The sequence below is a fragment of the Rissa tridactyla genome, chromosome 1, assembly GCF_028500815.1.
Source record: "Rissa tridactyla isolate bRisTri1 chromosome 1, bRisTri1.patW.cur.20221130, whole genome shotgun sequence".
Taxonomy (NCBI): domain Eukaryota; kingdom Metazoa; phylum Chordata; class Aves; order Charadriiformes; family Laridae; genus Rissa; species Rissa tridactyla.
In genome coordinates, this window is record NC_071466.1 from 89,982,147 (window position 1) to 90,000,845 (window position 18,699).

The 18,699-nt window shown below is 39.0% G+C and overlaps 1 protein-coding gene across 1 annotated transcript in view; it reads left to right on the forward strand.

The window, feature by feature from the left end:
* The window catches only part of PDK3 (pyruvate dehydrogenase kinase 3), a 63,663-nt gene extending 45,303 nt beyond the window's left edge, over window positions 1-18,360 (forward strand). The window contains exons 6-11 of the mRNA XM_054194555.1: window positions 330-407; window positions 3,007-3,083; window positions 4,283-4,384; window positions 5,006-5,116; window positions 11,708-11,821; window positions 12,896-18,360. Coding sequence (XP_054050530.1) covers window positions 330-407; window positions 3,007-3,083; window positions 4,283-4,384; window positions 5,006-5,116; window positions 11,708-11,821; window positions 12,896-13,039 — 626 coding nt within the window. The 3' untranslated portion in view covers window positions 13,040-18,360. The remainder of the gene's footprint in view (window positions 1-329; window positions 408-3,006; window positions 3,084-4,282; window positions 4,385-5,005; window positions 5,117-11,707; window positions 11,822-12,895) is intronic.
* The last annotated feature ends 339 nt before the right edge of the window (window positions 18,361-18,699 follow it).

The window sequence follows — 18,699 nt, forward strand, 5'->3', positions numbered from 1 at the left end:
AATTGTGATCGGGGCATGAGAAAATAAGTAGATACTATGGTCAACCTAAGATTATACCCTTCTGGTTTTCAAGCCCTGAACAAAGACAAAAAAAAATAGCTTGTCTCTAGTAATCTGCTTTTGTTTGTAGAGCTTGAAATAGAATTTGCCCATTCTTGACAAATGGTTTATAAGCATACAGAGAAAAGGGGATTGGAATGGATGCCAGTTTCATGCTTGTAAACTAGTTACTAAAATGATTGTTCTGCTTGTAGTCTTTCACATACAGGATGAACCCTGCTAGTCGTCTCTAGATGATTTTGATAAATCAGTGTTCTGTTGTTTTGTAGATGCTTATGAAACAGCTAAGATGTTATGTGAACAGTACTATATGGTGGCACCTGATCTGGAAGTTGAAGAATTCAATGGTAATTGTGAAATTAAATTTAATTTAAGTGCTGTGTGTAAGGAAAAAAACATTTCTAATACCTGTGATATATGGTTTTGTTAATTAATTGTAAGTTATAATTGGAATTCTGTATGCAGAATTATTTTTCTTCTAATGTGTCTACATGGGCACCTGAATTACAGTTGATCATCATGACATGTTTGCTTCTTGTTGCTGAATGCAGAGTGCTGTCTGCTGAATTAGCTATCGCTTTAAGGAAAAAAAGTGGTCAAGAATCGTCATAACTGGGAAAGAAACACGCCTGCCCTCTAACTAATCTTTTAATAGAGCTGAAGTTGTTTCATTTTGAAGTATGCTTATAAATTCCATTGTCAGTCTCTGCACCGGTGGTGAGCTCTTCTGTGTAAGATGTTGAAACTAGAAGTTTTTTTTGTATAGTCTATGCTTCAAGAACCTATCATAAACTTCTCACATGAAAATCTGTTTTGAGTTGATTGCAAAGATGAAAATTGGATACTACAAAAGTGATGAGACAGTTCTTGTCAGTGTATCGACTGATATTTTTTTGTTCATAATTCCTGTTGACAAAAGATAAATTATTTTTTTAATTTAAAAAAAATAATTTGTCTTTAGTGATCCTCTCACAAATTTTGGACAGCTGTCCAAACATAAGACTAAGATGTTTCCAAACTTCAACAGAAGAATTGCAGAAAGTCTCAGAAATAGGTAACACAAAAAAAGGAGAGTGTAATATGTGGGAACAAATGTTGCTCAAACTACTATTTAATAATGTATAAGTACTTCTCTACACAACATGGTATTGTCAACACTGATGTGTTAACTACCAGCCCTCTCTCCCAAAACCAAAGGACCCAACCTTCTCCCCTCCAAAACTGAGTGATTTTTAGAGCTAAAAGTACTGAGTGCTGCAGCAGAGGAATCAATGCAAAATTCATTTTAAGGCCTAAGTAAAAAGATTCAACAGTAAAGAAAACAAGTTGCTGGATCTCAGGAAAAAAAAAAAGGCAAAAAGGAAGTAAGGAAAGAATTACTGTTTCCTTTGATCTGGCCTATTATCAACATGAGGAAAGTGACTTTGCAAATTACCTCACAAGAGCAACGATAACAGGTTTTTGACATGTACTCTAGGCCTCAAATGAGTATGAATCAGTCTGCCTTGGTGATGAGCACCTCTCCTATGAAGACAAGCTGAGGGTTGGGGTGGTTCAGCCTGGAGAAGAGAAGGCTCCAGGGAGACCTTATAACACCCTTCTAGTATCTGAAGGGGGCCTACAGGAAGGATGGGGAGGGACTCTTTATCAGGGAGTGTAGTGATAGGATGAGGGGTAATGGTTTTAAACTGAAAGAGGGGAAATTTAGATTGGATATCAGGAAGAAATTCTTTCCTGTGAGAGTGGTGAGGCACTGGAACAGGTTGCCCAGGGAAGTTGTGGATGCCCCATCCCTGGAGGTGTTCAAGGCCAGGCTGGATGGGGCTTTGAGCAGCCTGGTCTAGTGGGAGGTGTCCCTGCCCATGGCAGGGGGGTTGGAGCTAGATGATCTTTTAAGGTCCCTTCCAATCCAAACCATTCTATGATAAGAGAATTGTATGAAAAGTATGGCCTCTGACAAAATTAACATAATAAAACAGCAAGTTGCCTTGCAGCTAATTATGCAGAGCATTGCTTTGGTCTCATTTTCCTAGGAGTTTTCATTACCACATCTCTTAAAGTAATAACTGTTATTATTATTGACCCTCAGTGCCAAAAAGGATGAAGTTGGCTCTGTTCACTTTGTGTGTGTTTGTATCTTCCTGCAATCTATGAAGCAGATATTTAGAGACTTTTCTTCAACCTGAGCTGCTGCTGAGTCTGACAAGCTGTGACTGTATAATTTAATGCTAGTAGATATTTGAATCTTCAGGGATGACTGCATCTTCATCACCAAAACTGTCTTGGAGTGTATTAAATGCAGCTGTATTATTTCCTGCCAAATCAATTAGCGCTGTAGCATTCAGAGCTGTGTCACGCCATACACCTCTGCCAAAGCACTAACAATACGACAACAGTACAAAAACAATTCAGTTATGATTTGGAATAAGAAAACTGTTATATTGTTTGAAATTTATTTTGAAAATTTTTATGGATACTTTGCATTTGATATATATTAACTAAAGGAAAATGTGTAGTTGTTTTTAGATTTTTTTTAAATAGTGAATTTTTCTATTTTAAGAATGTGTGCAACAAGTATTATGCTTAAATATTGTGTGTGTTAAGAAAGTTTCCCACTTAAGTGGGAAAGTTCCGTTTACATACATCATCAGTACTAAACTAACCCCTACTTAGTGAAGTTTCATATCTAAACAAAGTTTGCTGACATAGATGTATTTGAAAATCATCATTGAAGTGTTTTATTTCATGTGATAGCAATAACTGGAACTTACGGTTTTACTTCATGGAGCTAGTCTTGCACTTGGAAAATTAGAATATGTTTACATACTTGTCTTTGCCTACAATTTCATGTTATTCCTGTAAATAGAAATGCTACAAAATACTGTTCTGAAAAAAAAATAATTTGTCTTTTTTGTCTTTTTTTTTTGTTTGTTTGGTTTTTTTTAGCTAAAGCTCCAAACAAGCCTATTCAAGTAGTCTATGTACCTTCTCATTTGTTTCATATGTTATTTGAATTATTCAAGGTACGTTGCACTTGTTAATATTTGGAAGGGGGTTGTGAACTTGTGGAAATTGAGATTCTTTTCAGTTACACCTCTTAAACATTATTTCGGTTTTCCTTTCTTAAGCTTATTAAACAAGTGAAGAGTGTTTGAAACTGTTAAAAGCTAGACTTACTGCTCTCTCTTATGCCCTTGTGTACTTAAAAATAATTCTGTGTTTTCCCACTTCTCCTTTTATGCTTTTGCATCTGATTAACTTAAAACGCTCATGATAGTCTGGTTTTGCAATGATGGTATATCCATGACCTTGCAATTGGCATAAACTTGCTTCTTTATTGTGTGTTTGAGGACTGGTTAGGATCAGTGTCTTTCGTTTATTGTGATAACAGCCCGTATGTCTTTGAATAGTGTAAATCACGTGCTTTGTTTTGGTTTTATTTGTGTTTTCTGAATAATTGGAACAACTGTGAAAATGGAATGTGTGAGAGCTATTGCATACTTTTGAATAAGATAGGTGGTCTCTAGGTGGTGCAGTTGATCACTAGAAATTCAGGGGAAAAATGCATTTGGTCAGAGAGAAACTTTTCATAAATAATGGTATTTTGGGGTTGATTTCTGACATTTGTAAAGTATGTTCATTTAAATCTTCCCCTATTTTGCCACTTGTAATGTTAGTTCTAGGACAGAACAGGTGAGAACTTGTACGTTACTTGTAAGTATGTTTTAGTACAAGTCATGAAACAGTATGAAGTAACGTTTGTCTGTGAAGGACTGGCAGTGGAAGCTCTGTTAATAGATATGATAAAGTCAGATTGATAGATGATAACTTAACAATTATGTGACCCAGGCTGGAAAAAATAAAGCTTATTCTCTGTGGTGAACATCCCTGTTGGTGTTCTGCAAAGTGGAGGAGATGTTGTCATCCCTTATATATAATTACTTTACTTCACACAGGAAAAAAAACCTTCTTGCTCTGTTCTCTGACTCTGTATCAAATAGATACAAGTATGTATAATGGAGTTGTGATGTAAAAGTTTAACTGGACAATGCATTGATTTGAAAGCACTTCTTGAATTTCTTTTAAATATGGCCTTTTTGTCCTGTGTACAAATGTAGGACAAAGTATCTAGATTCAACAAAATAAATGCAAGTTCTAAGTTGTCACAAAAAGCATATATGGTAAAGTTAGAATCAAAGACACTTTTTCCTTTTATCTTCAGAATTCAATGAGAGCTACAGTAGAATTGCACGAAGGTAAGAGAGAAGGCTATCCATCGATCAAAACCTTAGTCACTTTGGGGAAAGAAGATCTGTCTATTAAGGTAAATGCCTAAAAATAACATGCAGCTTACAAACCTGCTAGATTTACAGTAGTATGGCTTGTAATTTGAAAAGGCAAACTGATTACTATATCACTTGTGACATGTGCTTCATATTCATTAGAATAGAATATTTTTCACTTGGAAGCGACTTACAAGGATCACCTAGTCCAACTGCCTGACCACTTCAGTTCTGACCAAAAGTTAAAGCATGTTATTAAGGGCATTGTCCAAATGCCTCTTAAACGCTGACAGGCTTGGGGCACCGACCACCTCTCTAGGAAGCCTGTTGCAGTGTTTGAACACCCGCTCTGTAAAGAAATGCATCCTAATGTCCAGTATAAACCTCCCCTGACTGATGCAGCTTGGAACCATTCCCATGTGCCCTGTCACTTGATACCAGGGAGAAGAGATCAGCACCTCCTTCTCCACTTCCCCTCCTGTAGAGAGAAATGAGGCTGTCCCTCGGCCTTCTTTTCTCCAAAGTAGATAAACCCAAAGTCCTCAGCCTCTCCTTTATTATTTCTAAAGTCACTTAGATAATGCTGTTCGAGTTTTGCAGGGTTTGGTGGTTTTTTTTTTTCAGAACAGAAATGTTTATAACTCTAACTTTTCATTCCTTAGATAAGTGATCAAGGTGGAGGTGTACCTTTAAGAAAAATAGACAGATTGTTTAACTACATGTACTCAACAGCACCTAGGCCTAGTTTGGAGCCCTCGAGAGCTGTGCCTTTGGTAAGCAATTGCAATGTGTCTTTAAACGTCCCTTTGCACTACACTAGTTGTACATTTCCCTTCACTTCGATCAGGCTTTCCATTGAAGAAATTGTTTATCGTTAGCAATTCTATGCAGGTAAAACATAGCAGGAGAAAATGGGGTCTGTTATCATCACTTAGTCTTTGGAATAGAAAATTGCCTTTCTTTGTCTTGACATTATATTCTTGGAAACAAGCATATCTGCATAAGCACAATGTTTTCACAGGTTAACGGACAGGATTTTTAGTGCTGTATTACTCAGAAGGTGGATAACCTAATGAGCTCCTCTTTGATGTGTAAATTACTGTTTACCTAAGTTTCCTGTAATAAATGTGTCAGAAAGGTGAGCCACACTGTCAGAAATATAGCACTAGAGAAACACCTCCTGGTAAAGCACAAGCTTATATTGAACTTTGGAAATTATTTTTGTATCTTATGGACTGTAAAAACACATTAAAAAAATATTCACGAACCTGTATGTGATATGAACGCTTTTGGTATATTCCTGTTCAGTTGGAGGTATCTCACGTGATATTCCCTTCTGAGATGTATCAGGGTCAGATTTCAAACAAACAAAACTTTACTATACTTTCTAAGCAGGGAATTATTTCAGTGTTGAATGCATAGATTCTTTTAGCAAGCATGATTTTTTAAATTATTATAACTAAATTATTTTATTAAATTACTTATTGGGTCATTGTGATAAAAATAATATAGCTACTGTTCCATTTGATTGGCTTTCAATAAGTGGGTTAATACTGATAGTGTATGCTTGCCTCTTCTCATCTCTGTTCTGTGTTGCTTCTGATGCAAGCCTTTCTCTTCAAGCATGTTAAGAAAAAGTCGATTCTTTGAGAAATTTATTTTCCCTATTTAGGAACACTCTCATCTAGCATGTTCTTAAGTGATTTTTTTTTTTTTTTTCCTGCTGATACTTCTATGCTTAAGTCCCTTTAGGCAGATAATAAAATGTGATACAGAGAGAATGTGACTATATAACATAATTAACAGTGAACTGAGGGTGGAAATAGTTCAGAGTGGTTCAGAGATAATAAATTTCCTTTTAGATTTTTAGCAGAAAGTCTTCATGGTACTGTCGTAGTCAACAGTTCATAGCATTATGGCATGTTAGTGTATTGCATTGTTTTCACCAGTGTTTGATGACAGCGTGGTAGGTGTGGAACCCAGTTCTGTATCTGCATTGACTCGATATTAATCCTTCACAGCTCCTAAATCTGCAACACATCTTAGTTATATATTTCAAACAATAATGTGGCTTTTTGATAGAAGATCTTCTTGAATGGGATGAGTGATAGGGAACAGGCCTTAATTCAAACATAAGCTTTTTTCTTTATGGCAAGAATGGTAGACTTTCTTGATTCATAATCTGCCTTTGTTCCATCTCACTTTTGATCAGCAATTTACTATATCAGCCTACAAAGATTTCCCGAAACTTGTTCTCACTATAAACTTACGCCTTGATTATCAGTTGTATTCACTATTAAAATGTCTCTTCCTTTGTGGCGCTCTGATTGTAAAACGTGTTCGGTTTAGGATTGACCTTATTCTCTCTCCCTCCTCCCCCCATGCGTCTTTAGCAATGCATTCCTGTGTTTATTTCCTCATCTTGAAGACCGCTTGCTTTGATTCTGTGGCTTTTATACTTAGTTTTCTTCTACTGTACTCCATTTTAAGGCTTTGTTTTACTCTTCAGTCTATATGTCACTATAGTCAGACCTGCAAAGTATCCCTCTCTTGTGAACCTGGCAACTTTTGCCCCGTGAGTCTGACCAATGCCTGTACATGACTGAACGTTGAAGAGAGTTGTTAAGCTCTGTTACGTATATGTACATGCAGAAAGAAAAAAAGTCAAGAACTGAGAGTCTGTGGCATGTTTTTCCACTAAAAGGATAAAGGACTTTAGCAGGGAAGCTTGACACCCATTATGTACTATGGGCCAGATATAGTTATAAAAAAATTATGCTGTAGACTTTGTGTCAGTCTAGAAATAAAAATCCCTCAGCAAAAAGGTTCCACATAAATCCTCTTCGAAGGCCATACAGAAGGAGAGTTTCTTTATTGTTTAGTGCCAAAGACTTAAGAATTACAGTGCTACAAAAGGTAGGTAGGTCTGTGCTTGTGTCATTCTTAACTTAAAAAATATTCGTAAACTAAATTGCAGTGCAGTATAAATAGACATATTTTTCTGTTCTAACTCTCCCTCCCATTGTTATATGATCCCCTGTCTAGTTTATGAAACATTCATGGAGTCGGGGAGTGGAAGAGTGTGATCTTCTTGTTGATTGATTGGTGAAAATTCTTTATGTGTCATTGCAAATGTTCTTTAAAAACTCCTGAGAAACCTTGTTACCATGGCAGCATTCAGATTCTAGCAGGTCTTGCACTCATCTGTATTGCTTATACACGCAGTGGAAGCATAAGAAACACATGGTAATTTTTGATAATTAGGTTTTCTTAGAGAATTTAATGATTCTCTCCCTGGCAGCATTTGTTTATAGTGGGAGAAACATGGCTTAAATTAGATTTAATTAAACCTGTAGATACTAGTAACACAGAAACTTAATAATTTCGTATGTACATAATGCCTACTGTAATATTTAATGAAAAATTTGCTCTACAGAGCTTTCTTTTCTCAAGGCAAACGTGCCATCGTTGACTATACTGTGTCCTCGGAATAGTCCTCAAGCACAGACCTATGTAGTAATCACTTCTTGTTAATTTTCTTCTGCAAAATACACCTCTTGCAAGGTCTTGCCTTAGCAAGGTCCTCATCTGGGATCTGTTGTCTGCATATTTCTTAAGTTGTCTATTTTCAGAAAACAACGTAGAGAAGAGACTGACAGGAATTTTTTGGAAGAGGGAAGTACGAAATAATTATGTGGTCTAGTGCAGAGCGTAAAAAAAATTTGGGCAGGTGTTTTAAGGAGGCATAATTCAGGAGAGAGGAAAGTATAATATGTTTCCAGGATTGCTTGGTGATTAACAGCAAGGATTAACAGGATTGCTTGATTAACAGCAAAAATTTCTATAGGTACATTAATGGTAAGGAGACAACTAGGGAGGGTGTGGGCCCCCTCAGAAAAGAAACAGGAGAGCTGGTGACAAATGATATGAAGGCTGAGGTTCTCAACGACTTCTTTTCCTCAGTCTTCTCTGGCAAGGGTTCCAGCCACACTCCCGGAGTCACAGAAGACAATGGCAGGGGTTGGACAGAACTGCCCATCATAAGTGAAGATCAGGTTCATGACCATCTGATGAACCTGAAAGTGAACAAGTCCATGGGACCCGATGGGATACACCCACGGATACTGAAGGAACTGGCGGATGAGGTTGCTAAATCGCTCTCTATTATATGCCAAAAGTCACGGCAGTCTGGTGAAGTCCCCACTGACTGGAAAAGGGGAAACATAATCCCCATTTTCAAAAGGGGAAAGAAGGATGAACCAGGGAACTATAGGCCAGTCAGTCTCACCTCCGTGCCTGGTAAGATTATGGAGCAGATCCTCCTGGAGGCACTGCTGAGGCAGAAGAATAACAAAGAGGTGATTGGGTACAATCAACACGGCTTCACCAAGGGCAAATTGTGCCTGACAAACCTGGTGGCCTTCTATGAGAAGGTCAGAACATCAATCAACAAGGGGAGAGCAACTGACGTCATTTACCAGGACCTGAGCGAAGCCTTTGACACTGTCCCGCATGACATCCTGGTCTCCAAGCTGATAAAATATGGGTTTGATGGATGGACAATTCAGTGGATAAGGAACTGGCTTGATAGCCGCACGCAAAGAGTGGCTGTCAATGGGTCCGTGTCCAAGTGGAGGCCAGTGACGAGTGTAGTCCCTCAAGGATCAGGACTGGGACTGGTCTTGCTTAATGTCTTCATCAGCAACATGGACACTGTCATAGAGTGCACCCTCAGCAAGTTTGCTGACGACACCAAGCTGTGTGGGGCAGCTGACACGCTGGAGGGAAGGGAAGCCATCCAGAGCGACCTTGACAGACTGGAGAGGTGGGCCCATGCCAGCCTCGTGAAGTTCAGCAAGACCAAGTGCAAGGTCCTCCATGTGGGTCGGGGCAATCCCAAGCACCGATGTAGGCTGGGCAGTGACTGGCTTGAGAGCAGCCCTGAAGAAAAGGGCTTGGGGGTGCTGGTGGACGAGACGGTCAACATGAGCTGTCAGTGTGCACTAGCAGCCCAGAAAGCCAACCGTATCCTGGGCCGCATCAGGGGAAGCGTGGCCAGCAGGTCGAGGGAGGTGATTCTCCCCCTCTACTCCACTCTGGTGAGACCCCACCTGGAGTATTGCATCCAGCTCTGGAGTCCCTACTACAAGAGAGATATGGACATGCCGGAACGTGTCCAGAGAAGGGCCACAAGGATGATCAGAGGGCTGGAGCCCCTCTCCTATGAGGACAGACTGAGAGAGTTGGGGTTGTTCATCCTGGAGAAAAGAAGGCTCCGAGGAGACCTTACAGTGGCCTACCAGTATCTTAAGGGGGCCTAGAAGAAAGCTGGTGAGGGACTTTTTAGGGTGTCGGGTAACGGTAGGACTAGAGGGAATGGATTAAAACTAGAGATGGGTCAATTCAGACTGGACGTTAGGAAGAAGTTCTTCACCATGAGGGTGGTGAGGCACTGGAACAGGTTGCCCAGAGAGGTGGTGGAACCCTGGAAGTGTTCAAGGCCAGGCTGGATGGGGCTCTGAGCAACCTGGTCTAGCTACAGGTACTTTGTTACTGGTCTAGTGGGAGGTGTCCCTGCCCATGGCAGGGCGGTTGGAACTAGATGATCTTTAAGGTCCCTTCCAACCCTAACAATTCTATGATTCGATGGTGTTTCCCTTTACTCCAGCTGTTCCTGGGGGAACATACTATCTATGGTTTGCCTTTCACTTGCTGTACTTCTTAATTTCTGTAGTGTATTTATTGTCCGGTCTCCGGAAAAGATGCATGTCAGCTTCAGGAATTTCTTTTTAATTCTTTCAAATAACTTCCACTTTTTAGACATTAAGGAATGCATGTAGTTTCAAGGCCAGGTGTTTGAAAGTGATGCATGTGTGTCTAATGGGAGTCTTTGAGAATTATGTTTTTAAAGCATACTGTTGTTTGAAAAAGTGCAGCTAAGCAACTGTTTTAACTGTGGAAATGGACACTAATAACTACGACAAGCAGTGTGAGTAGAAAAGGGCATCTTTGACATTTCTATTTCTCATTGTACTCGGAAGTCACCAGTGTGAGCAACTTCTACCATTTAGTCTTCTGCAAAAACAAGGCCAAGAGGTCAAAAGATACTCGAGATGGTAGATGACAGCAAGAGAATTTGTGGTGGATGCTGTTGTACAGAGTTCTTTATCATTCACCCCTCCCTCAAGGGATTTCTTAAAAAGTCTTACCACATATTAGCTGTGTGTCATGCTCAAAAGTCCTGCTTCTCAGCCTTCTCTTTTTTTGTATCATTTTGGGGCTCTGGTTTTAAGATTCAGGGCATGATTCTCAGTATCTGTCAGGTTGCCTTTGTAGAAACATTACAGTGGAATGAGTTTATTGTTGTTCTGAAAACTTTAGGTGTCTAATTCTTCTTGTAATCCACCCTTACGGAAAAGTTTTATTACTCCATTGTCCTTATGCTCAAATACTTGTATGCCTGGAATCCTTCCTTTATTGCTCTGAATAGCCCTGAAAAATTTGGGGGGTGGGGGTGTCAGGTGAATAATGAACAAATGTGATTCTCCACACGTACCCAGTTATCTGAAAGAGACGATGCGTAAACCAAAATCTTACTCCCTGGCTGCAGTAGGAGAGGCATGTTATTTTTTAATAAGTTTTTCTGACAAGAGTGGGTTGGAAAAGGTGCCTGGTGTTGACCTTGTTGCAGATATGGTTATGAATATTAGTGTTGTAAATTTAAAATCTAGAATTTGTACCTCTCAGGTCTATTGTGCTTTGAAAATCGTGTGGTCTGTATAGGGTCTCAGTTCTCAGTAGATCATTCAGTGCTGTGGAATCCTGATCTTTTGTTAGATGGGTAGACAACAGCAAGGATTATTTGCTTTGTATGTAGTCTTCTGTAGTAGTTTTCTGATCTCTGTTGCAGTATGGCATCAGCAGTCACTTAATAGCGTGACCTAGATGAAGCAGAGAGTTGTCTCTGGCTTTCTTGTATAGTCCCCTGAGTGTGGAGACGTTTGAGAACAATAGTCCCAGGCTTGGGGGTATTGGTTTGGTTTGATTGGAGGCAGGATGTGCGGTATGTTACACCTGCCTGTCTCTGAGAAAATGCAAAATGGATAAGGTAGTCCTAACAAAGGACTCTGATATTTTTTCCCTTTTCTATACTTAAGCTAAAAAATTATGCCTTGGAAAGAAGGATATTGCTCAAAAGGTTGAATACCAACTTACAGTGCAGGCTGAGTAATAAAGGAAATCTTGAAGAGTAATTTGGTCCAAATCTAATATTTATGTATTTTCTGTTTTATAAATTATTGATCTGTTGCATTTTCCTCTGTTCATCTTGTTGTTTTTCCTTTTTTTTTTTTTTTTTTTCATAGGCTGGGTTTGGCTATGGCTTGCCAATTTCTCGTCTGTACGCTAGGTACTTTCAAGGTGACCTTAAACTCTACTCAATGGAAGGCGTTGGTTCAGATGCTGTAATTTATTTGAAGGTATGAATTTGACCCTTTTATAAGCTAGTAATGTAGTGCAGTTTGATGGTTTATAGAGGCTGAACAAGTGAACATCCTCTCTTTTCGCTATTCAACTTGTTTTCAAATCTGTAATTGCAATCTTCATTGTTTTTTATCTAAAACAGTTAAACAGAATCCTAAAAGCAGAGGTTTGAAATGTTAACCCAGCGCTAATACTAGTTACCTTGTTTGCCTTGATTCGTTTTGTTTTTTTTTTTTTTTTTAGTCGCCTATGTTGGATCTTTGCATTTTGTTAATCCATCATAAGTGCTGAATTTTCAAAGAACCGTGTGATGAGAGAGAATTTTGGTTAATACTTTTGATTCTGAAAGTTTTGACCAAAATAAAACTGAGAGGACTATTGACTGACTCCTGAGTAGTACTTTTGTTGTTCTTGACTTCTGTGCAATAGGCTGTATTGATCTTGTCATTTTTTGGGATGTCCCAGGCTACTCTGGGGCTTAAGGTTGAAACTAACTGCTTGAATTTCTTCAGGGAATTGAAAAGAATACAGCGTGTAGCTCACGTGTGGGTCGTTGACTTGGTGTTGTCACTGTGCCTTGCTGTATCTAGCAAGAGTGTTGTGGAATCCTGTGAAGACTTCAGTTTCTGATGGGTTTAATCCTGTGCATGTGTGTGTGAAGGAAAAAAGGAGTAAAGAGGCATGCTAATGGACGGAACTGGATCAGTCTCCACAGATGAGCGCGCTGACAGAGCCTGAGTTTGTTGGAAAAGTGAAATGTTTTAAGTACAGTAGCTGTCCGCCCAGTGTCAATGACGGATCTCTCTAAAATGTTTTTAACCAAAACTTTTTTCTTGCTATTTTAAAGTGGTGTTACTTTCTTTTAACTTTGACTATGACTAGTACTTTGGTTACGACTAGAATAATCAGTCAAAGCCAAAGTACTTTCAAAATAGTGTTGTGACAACGTCATGCTTGGATAATTGAGATGCTCGTTTGATACGGAAGTTGTAACTGTAGAACTCCCCAGAGTATCATCTCGTTCTTTGTACCTCTGATAATCTCTTACCATTGCTTTTGTTTTTCTGTAGGCCCTTTCAAGTGAATCATTTGAAAGACTTCCCGTTTTTAATAAGTCAGCCTGGCGACACTACAAGACCACACCTGAAGCAGATGACTGGAGCAATCCTAGCAGTGAACCAAGGGATGCTTCTAAATATAAAGCTAATCGATAATTTGCCACCTTTTGTCTCTGTTGGAGATGACCTCTGCGTTCAGTATAAAGTCTCTGCTTTGTTCCAAAATCCTTCAAACCACAATAGCTAATTACTTCCAAACAAAGACCTAATCAGGGCATTGAAAAATAGTAAGAACAAAGTGATGATTGGGACTTAAAGGAAGGCACTAAGCACGTTTGGTATGTGAATCCTGTCTACTTCACCTGAATATGCTTGGTTGCTTCAGTCATGCATTGACAAAAGGGATTGCACTGTGATGGCACTTAAGAATATAATGTTGTAACAAAAAAGATACTATTTGCAATGGCCAATTTTTATTTCAGTGTAAGGATTGGCAAGATGTGCAGAATCCCTTTTAATGGTGAATAGTATCTTGCACAGCAATATAGTATAAGAGAAAAATTCTAATGTAGTTAAACATATGCTTTGAAAATCCACTCTGCTGCATTTTATATTGCACAGTGTCACCTCTTACAGAAGATCCCTTTGAGCTCTTCAGATTTTATATCTAATGAGCTTATAAATGCATAGTACTATAAAAGGGTTGTGCAGCTTTAAACAGATGCTTTCCCCAAATTCCCAAATCCATTTGTCAAGTGCATACAAAAATTATGTTGTTTTAAGACATTGGGATTTCCACTTCTTGGTATGCACCTTAACGATTTTCTTGACACGCAAACACAGAAATGCATTTCTATACACTTTTCTTTGTTTTGAGGAAAGATCATAAGTAGTTAGATTATTTCTCCATACAAGAAATTCTGTCAACACCAGGGGCAAGGGGTAATTCAGTTTCATGTTTATTGCCTGTCATTTTAGGGGAAGGGGGGGGACTGGGGAGGGGAAAGAAATGCTGAAAGGCCAGACAGCCAGTCATACAAATGAATTTGCCTTAAGCGTGTTGGTTGCTTGGAACCTGATTAGTTTAAAACCTGTAAATAGTTTGCAAAGTTATTTATATATTCAATGTCTGACTATAGTCTGGTAATCTGACTTTGTAGTGTATATAAAGATGTTGTACACCAGCTTTTGGAAAGTGTCTTTGGTCTAAATACATGAAACTGGAAATACCATAGAAATGGGAGGGACAAAACATAGCTGGTACCCAACTTAAGGAAACAAAAATCAAAGATAAAAAAAGCTAAGTATTTTTCCCTTAAATTTATTGTAGGAGTTACTGCAGAGTATTAGGAAACTGTTCTTCACCAGGTTTTTGCCAAATACTGTTTCTGGTACTGTGGCGTTTCAGAAAAAATTGTGAGGTTTAGAAGTTCTGATGGTATCCTAGCCATGGGAATAAAGTAGATGAGTTGTAAGCAGCTCTGCACCCTCAGTTTCTCTTAGGTGTTTTGATATTTTTTTGAAAGATATTTTAGATTTTAGCATGGAAAAATGAAACTTGTTTACTAAAATGGGGGGGGAACTGTCTGATTTGTCCTCTCAATATTTATTTTTATAGAGAACTGATCTGTCAGATAAACAGGGAAATGCTGAGAAATTCCTAGATATTTAAAAAAAAATAAATCTGACTTAACGATAGTACTTTGCACTTACATAGCACATTTCATCAAAGGATTACAGAGTGCTTTGAGCAATAAGCTTCATATAGCCCCATTTCCAAAGAAGAGTCGTAGTCCTTACTTTGCAAACCCTTACTCTTGCCTGATGCAGTCGGTTCAAGAATTTGTATGTGAATAGCTCATGACTTTGCAGGGCTTGAGGTTCTGCGGGCTTCTCTACGCTGTACAGTTAAGTCCAGTTGGAGCACCGGGTTGTTGTGGCGCGCTCTCGTACACCTCTCTGCGGAGTGCTGCCGTGCTGTTGAGAGGCGGAGATGCCAGGACAGTGTTAGCTGGTGAGCGGTGCCCTTCTGAGCCAGCAGGTAGGAAGAGGGAGCGAGCCGATGGGGCCGTCCTCTTCTGATCCCAAACCGGACTCGTTTGACCCTGGTTAAGGGTCTTTACGTGGCACGGTGAGGGTGTGATGCCTGTGGCCTCCAGAGCAATGATTTCCCATGACTGCAGGCACTGTTGCAGAGAAGGCAGATTGCTATTCAGGCGATACAGCTGTGCCGCTGGGGTGAAATCAGAGTAACAGCTTGACTGAAACAGCAGTTGGAAGTCACATCTACTAAAATTTAGTCACTTAACTAATGCCCTCATCCATAACTTCTTACAGTTTTTTAAATTAATTTCAAGTTGTCTATGTTTCCTAGTAATCACAGAGGAGGGCTTGCTTAAAAATAGAAATTTATGATGAAACTTCTATTTTCCCAGTTGTGTGTGGTCAGTTTTTCCTAGAACATTATCTAAAACATTCCAAAGAATAAGATGCTTTTTGTAAGAAGCTGAGTTTCAGCTTTTGTTAAAAATTGTATTTTGAAGTAAGAAATCCTGACCTGGTTGCTTCTTTTTGGCTGTCTTCTTGTACATGAAGAGGAGAGGGAACAGAAAGAAAAGAAAGGATGCGGGCACATTGAATTTGTTTCAATGAAGTGAATATAAACCATGGAAGCCACTGGTTTCATTCCATGGAAACCATGGAGTGAAAGGTGAAGACACCATGGAGGGTGTTATGGTATATTAGTCGTTTCACTTATTTATTCACAAAAACAACTGGCTGACTTCCAGGACTGAAGTGCTCTAGTACTTGAAAACTCAAGTCCCCTGAAATGGCACCTATTTCCAAGAACCCTGAGCATGTGCAAACAGCTCAAAGCAGCAAGACAGAGCACAAGGAACGTGTTTTCTTTCCATTTCCCAAGGTCTGTCTGTGGGCATTATCGTCAATATGAGTGAGAAATAACTTTTCTCCTCTCCAACCTTGTCTAGGGAGCCTGTGCTTTAGTGGAGATCCCAGGTATGCCATAAATTGTTCTTCACTAATTGTCCTCATGCTGTGTTTCTACGTAGGGTTATTAGTCTGAATATTGTTTTAGGAAACGACAGCAGCAGACCTTTGATTAGAAGAGTTTTTCAATGGGTATACTTCCAAAATGAGGGAGGAGGGGTTTTTAATATGGCCTGTTTAACTACAGATACTGAACTTTTTTCAGTTACTTCTACCTTTGATTGGAGTCTGTTATAACCATTTGTTTTAATATTAAATTATACGGCTGTTAATTCCAAACTTTCTGATGATATAAAAGTGTATTTCTTTTTTATGGATTTCAGATGTATGGCTTCCAAATGTTATTGCAACCAGCTTGTCTTGAGTTACAGGACACATAAATAGGAAAAAAAAAAGTTTTCATTGAAAATGCTTTATCTGTTGTGTTTAGTGATTAACAGAAACAAACTGGGCAAGAGATGTTTGCTCCTTGATTCCTTCTGAGAATTTACAAGCAAGTTCTATATGTCATAGTGTAACAAATAGTTTAACTTTTTTGTCCACTGTGCATTTTTCTGGTGTATGTGTCTTGACGGTAATCTATTAATCCCCTGTCTAGTTAATATTAATAGATACTGAAGTCTTTCCAAATCATATATATATTTGTGCTCCCTGCTCTTCCAGGCTTTGTTTTGAGGCTGACAAGGGGTCTTTCCAAGTCACCACTTGATGAGAAATATTCAGAAGATACTGAAATGCCTCTTGTACAACTCAAATGCAGTCTTTGCTTCTGTACTTGACTGTGGTGACCTAGGAGAGTACCGAAGAAGGTCTTTGTCCTGCTGCAGTTTGTGCTACCTCTTGGGCAGTGTTTAAAGCAGGTCCCTTGACACATGCTTAAAGAATATGCATATTAATTGTAGGGTTCTTTGAAAACTCAAGCTACTTTTTGGCTATGTAAATTACACTTGATGCTCCAACAGGATAACATACTTTCCTCTGTCTGTCTTTCTACAGTGGCATGTAGAATTTGCTTTGAAACAGCTGTTCACTTTCCCCAAAAAGTGAGCAGGAGTAATTTTTCAGTGTAATGCAATCTCCTATTTGCCTCCACCCAAACTTAGTGTTTAGGGTGAAATCTTGACCTCATTGACGTTGAAGACACTTTCCCCCACCACCACCTTTAATAAGCACTTCTAGATCCTTATGTGTTAGGTGTGGCAAAGTGCAAAGTGGTCTTGATTGATAGAAATAATTTTGTAGAAAACAGCCTAAGTGTTTATTGCTAGTATTTATCTCTTGAGGATAACCAGGTCTGATTTGTGCCGTGTTTGGTTTCCTTGCATGTTTCCTTGGTTGCCCTGTAGATGCTGTGGTTTCTAATAGCTCTTCATCTCCTCTTCCTGACATACTCACCTGCCTATGAATTAATATATATTAATGTGATTTTGCAGAACTTAAGAGAATATGATGGTAAATGACAGAACAATGTATTACTGAGTTAAAAGGTGAGTTTAATCGCAAATGAGGAATATAGTTACAAATTGTGTAGCGACTTCAGGGCTGAATCTTGCAAATACTTGCACAAGTAACAGTGTATGAGAGTAATCCCACTTCAGTGAATCACTTCTCAGGATCGGGACTTAAGCCGTTGACATTAATTTAAAGCAATGAAGATTTGTGTGACTCAAGTGGCTTTCTAATTAAAAATAAATAAGAAAATTTAAACTTCACGTGCTTTAATTGCAGTATTATGTTGCCTTAAAAGATCTTGGACATTGGCATAGAGAACTTGTTTGTTTCTTAAATCTAGAGTTTTTTTTTAATGTAGTATCAGTGGGATTGCTGTGTTTGTGACATTTCTGACACTGTCAAACTAGTATTAATTGCTTTATTAAAATTTTTCCTTTGAACTGAATGCTGCCGAGAGGTGCCAGATTGCCAGTCCTTTGAAATTCATACCCCGTGTCTGTAGATGGTGTCAGGCAGTGGCGGGGCGTGTTTCCCAGCGGCGCGCTATCAGTGCTCTCAGCTCTTCAGCAAGGGCTCCCCTTACACCAGGCACCTGCTGGCTGTTTCACACTTGCCATCTCTGCTGAACTGCTAACAGTGTGCTAAAGTTGTGTTCAGGTTTATGATGGGAGTTTCTGATGTGGGTGGACATCAAGTGAATTTGTTCCCGACATCGGTTATGGGACAGAACACTCTTACTGGTGAGCTGGCCTGTGTTGTGCCTGGCATCCAAGAGGGAAAGAGGTCTTGTGTTGCCATTCCTCTGAGGTGGCATCATTTGAATCAACTGAACCTATAATGGAGGAGTGGGAAGTTAATTTTTCGTGAGATTACTTGGTGATGTTTAAAATTTAATTTTGAGTCTTCTGTAACTTGTCTTGGAGTTGTTTCTAGTCCAATACCTGTGTACATAGTTTATGTATACTCTTATTTTCCTTTCTTCTTTCCCTTGCTGACAAATAAAAAAGTACAAACTACATGGTGACATTTTTAAGGGACCGATTCGGTTTCACACACTATGGAGCTTAGTTCGTGATTTGGCAGCTCAAGGTCAACTACACGCTTGCCTACAGAGGGACACTCTCAGAGCTGCAGTTGGGAGCTCAGGGTAGTTGTAGATAAGTGTTTTTGTTGCCTGTTATGTCACAAAGCAGTTTGAAATCCATGAAAACATATATTTGAGTGTTTCCATATCCGTCTCCCCCCCCAGTCCCCCCAGGTTGATTCTTAATATCTCAAGCATAATTTATTTTTTGTCAAATTCGCTCTACAAGTATATATAAATGCAATTGCTTCTCTATTGTATTACTCTGAAT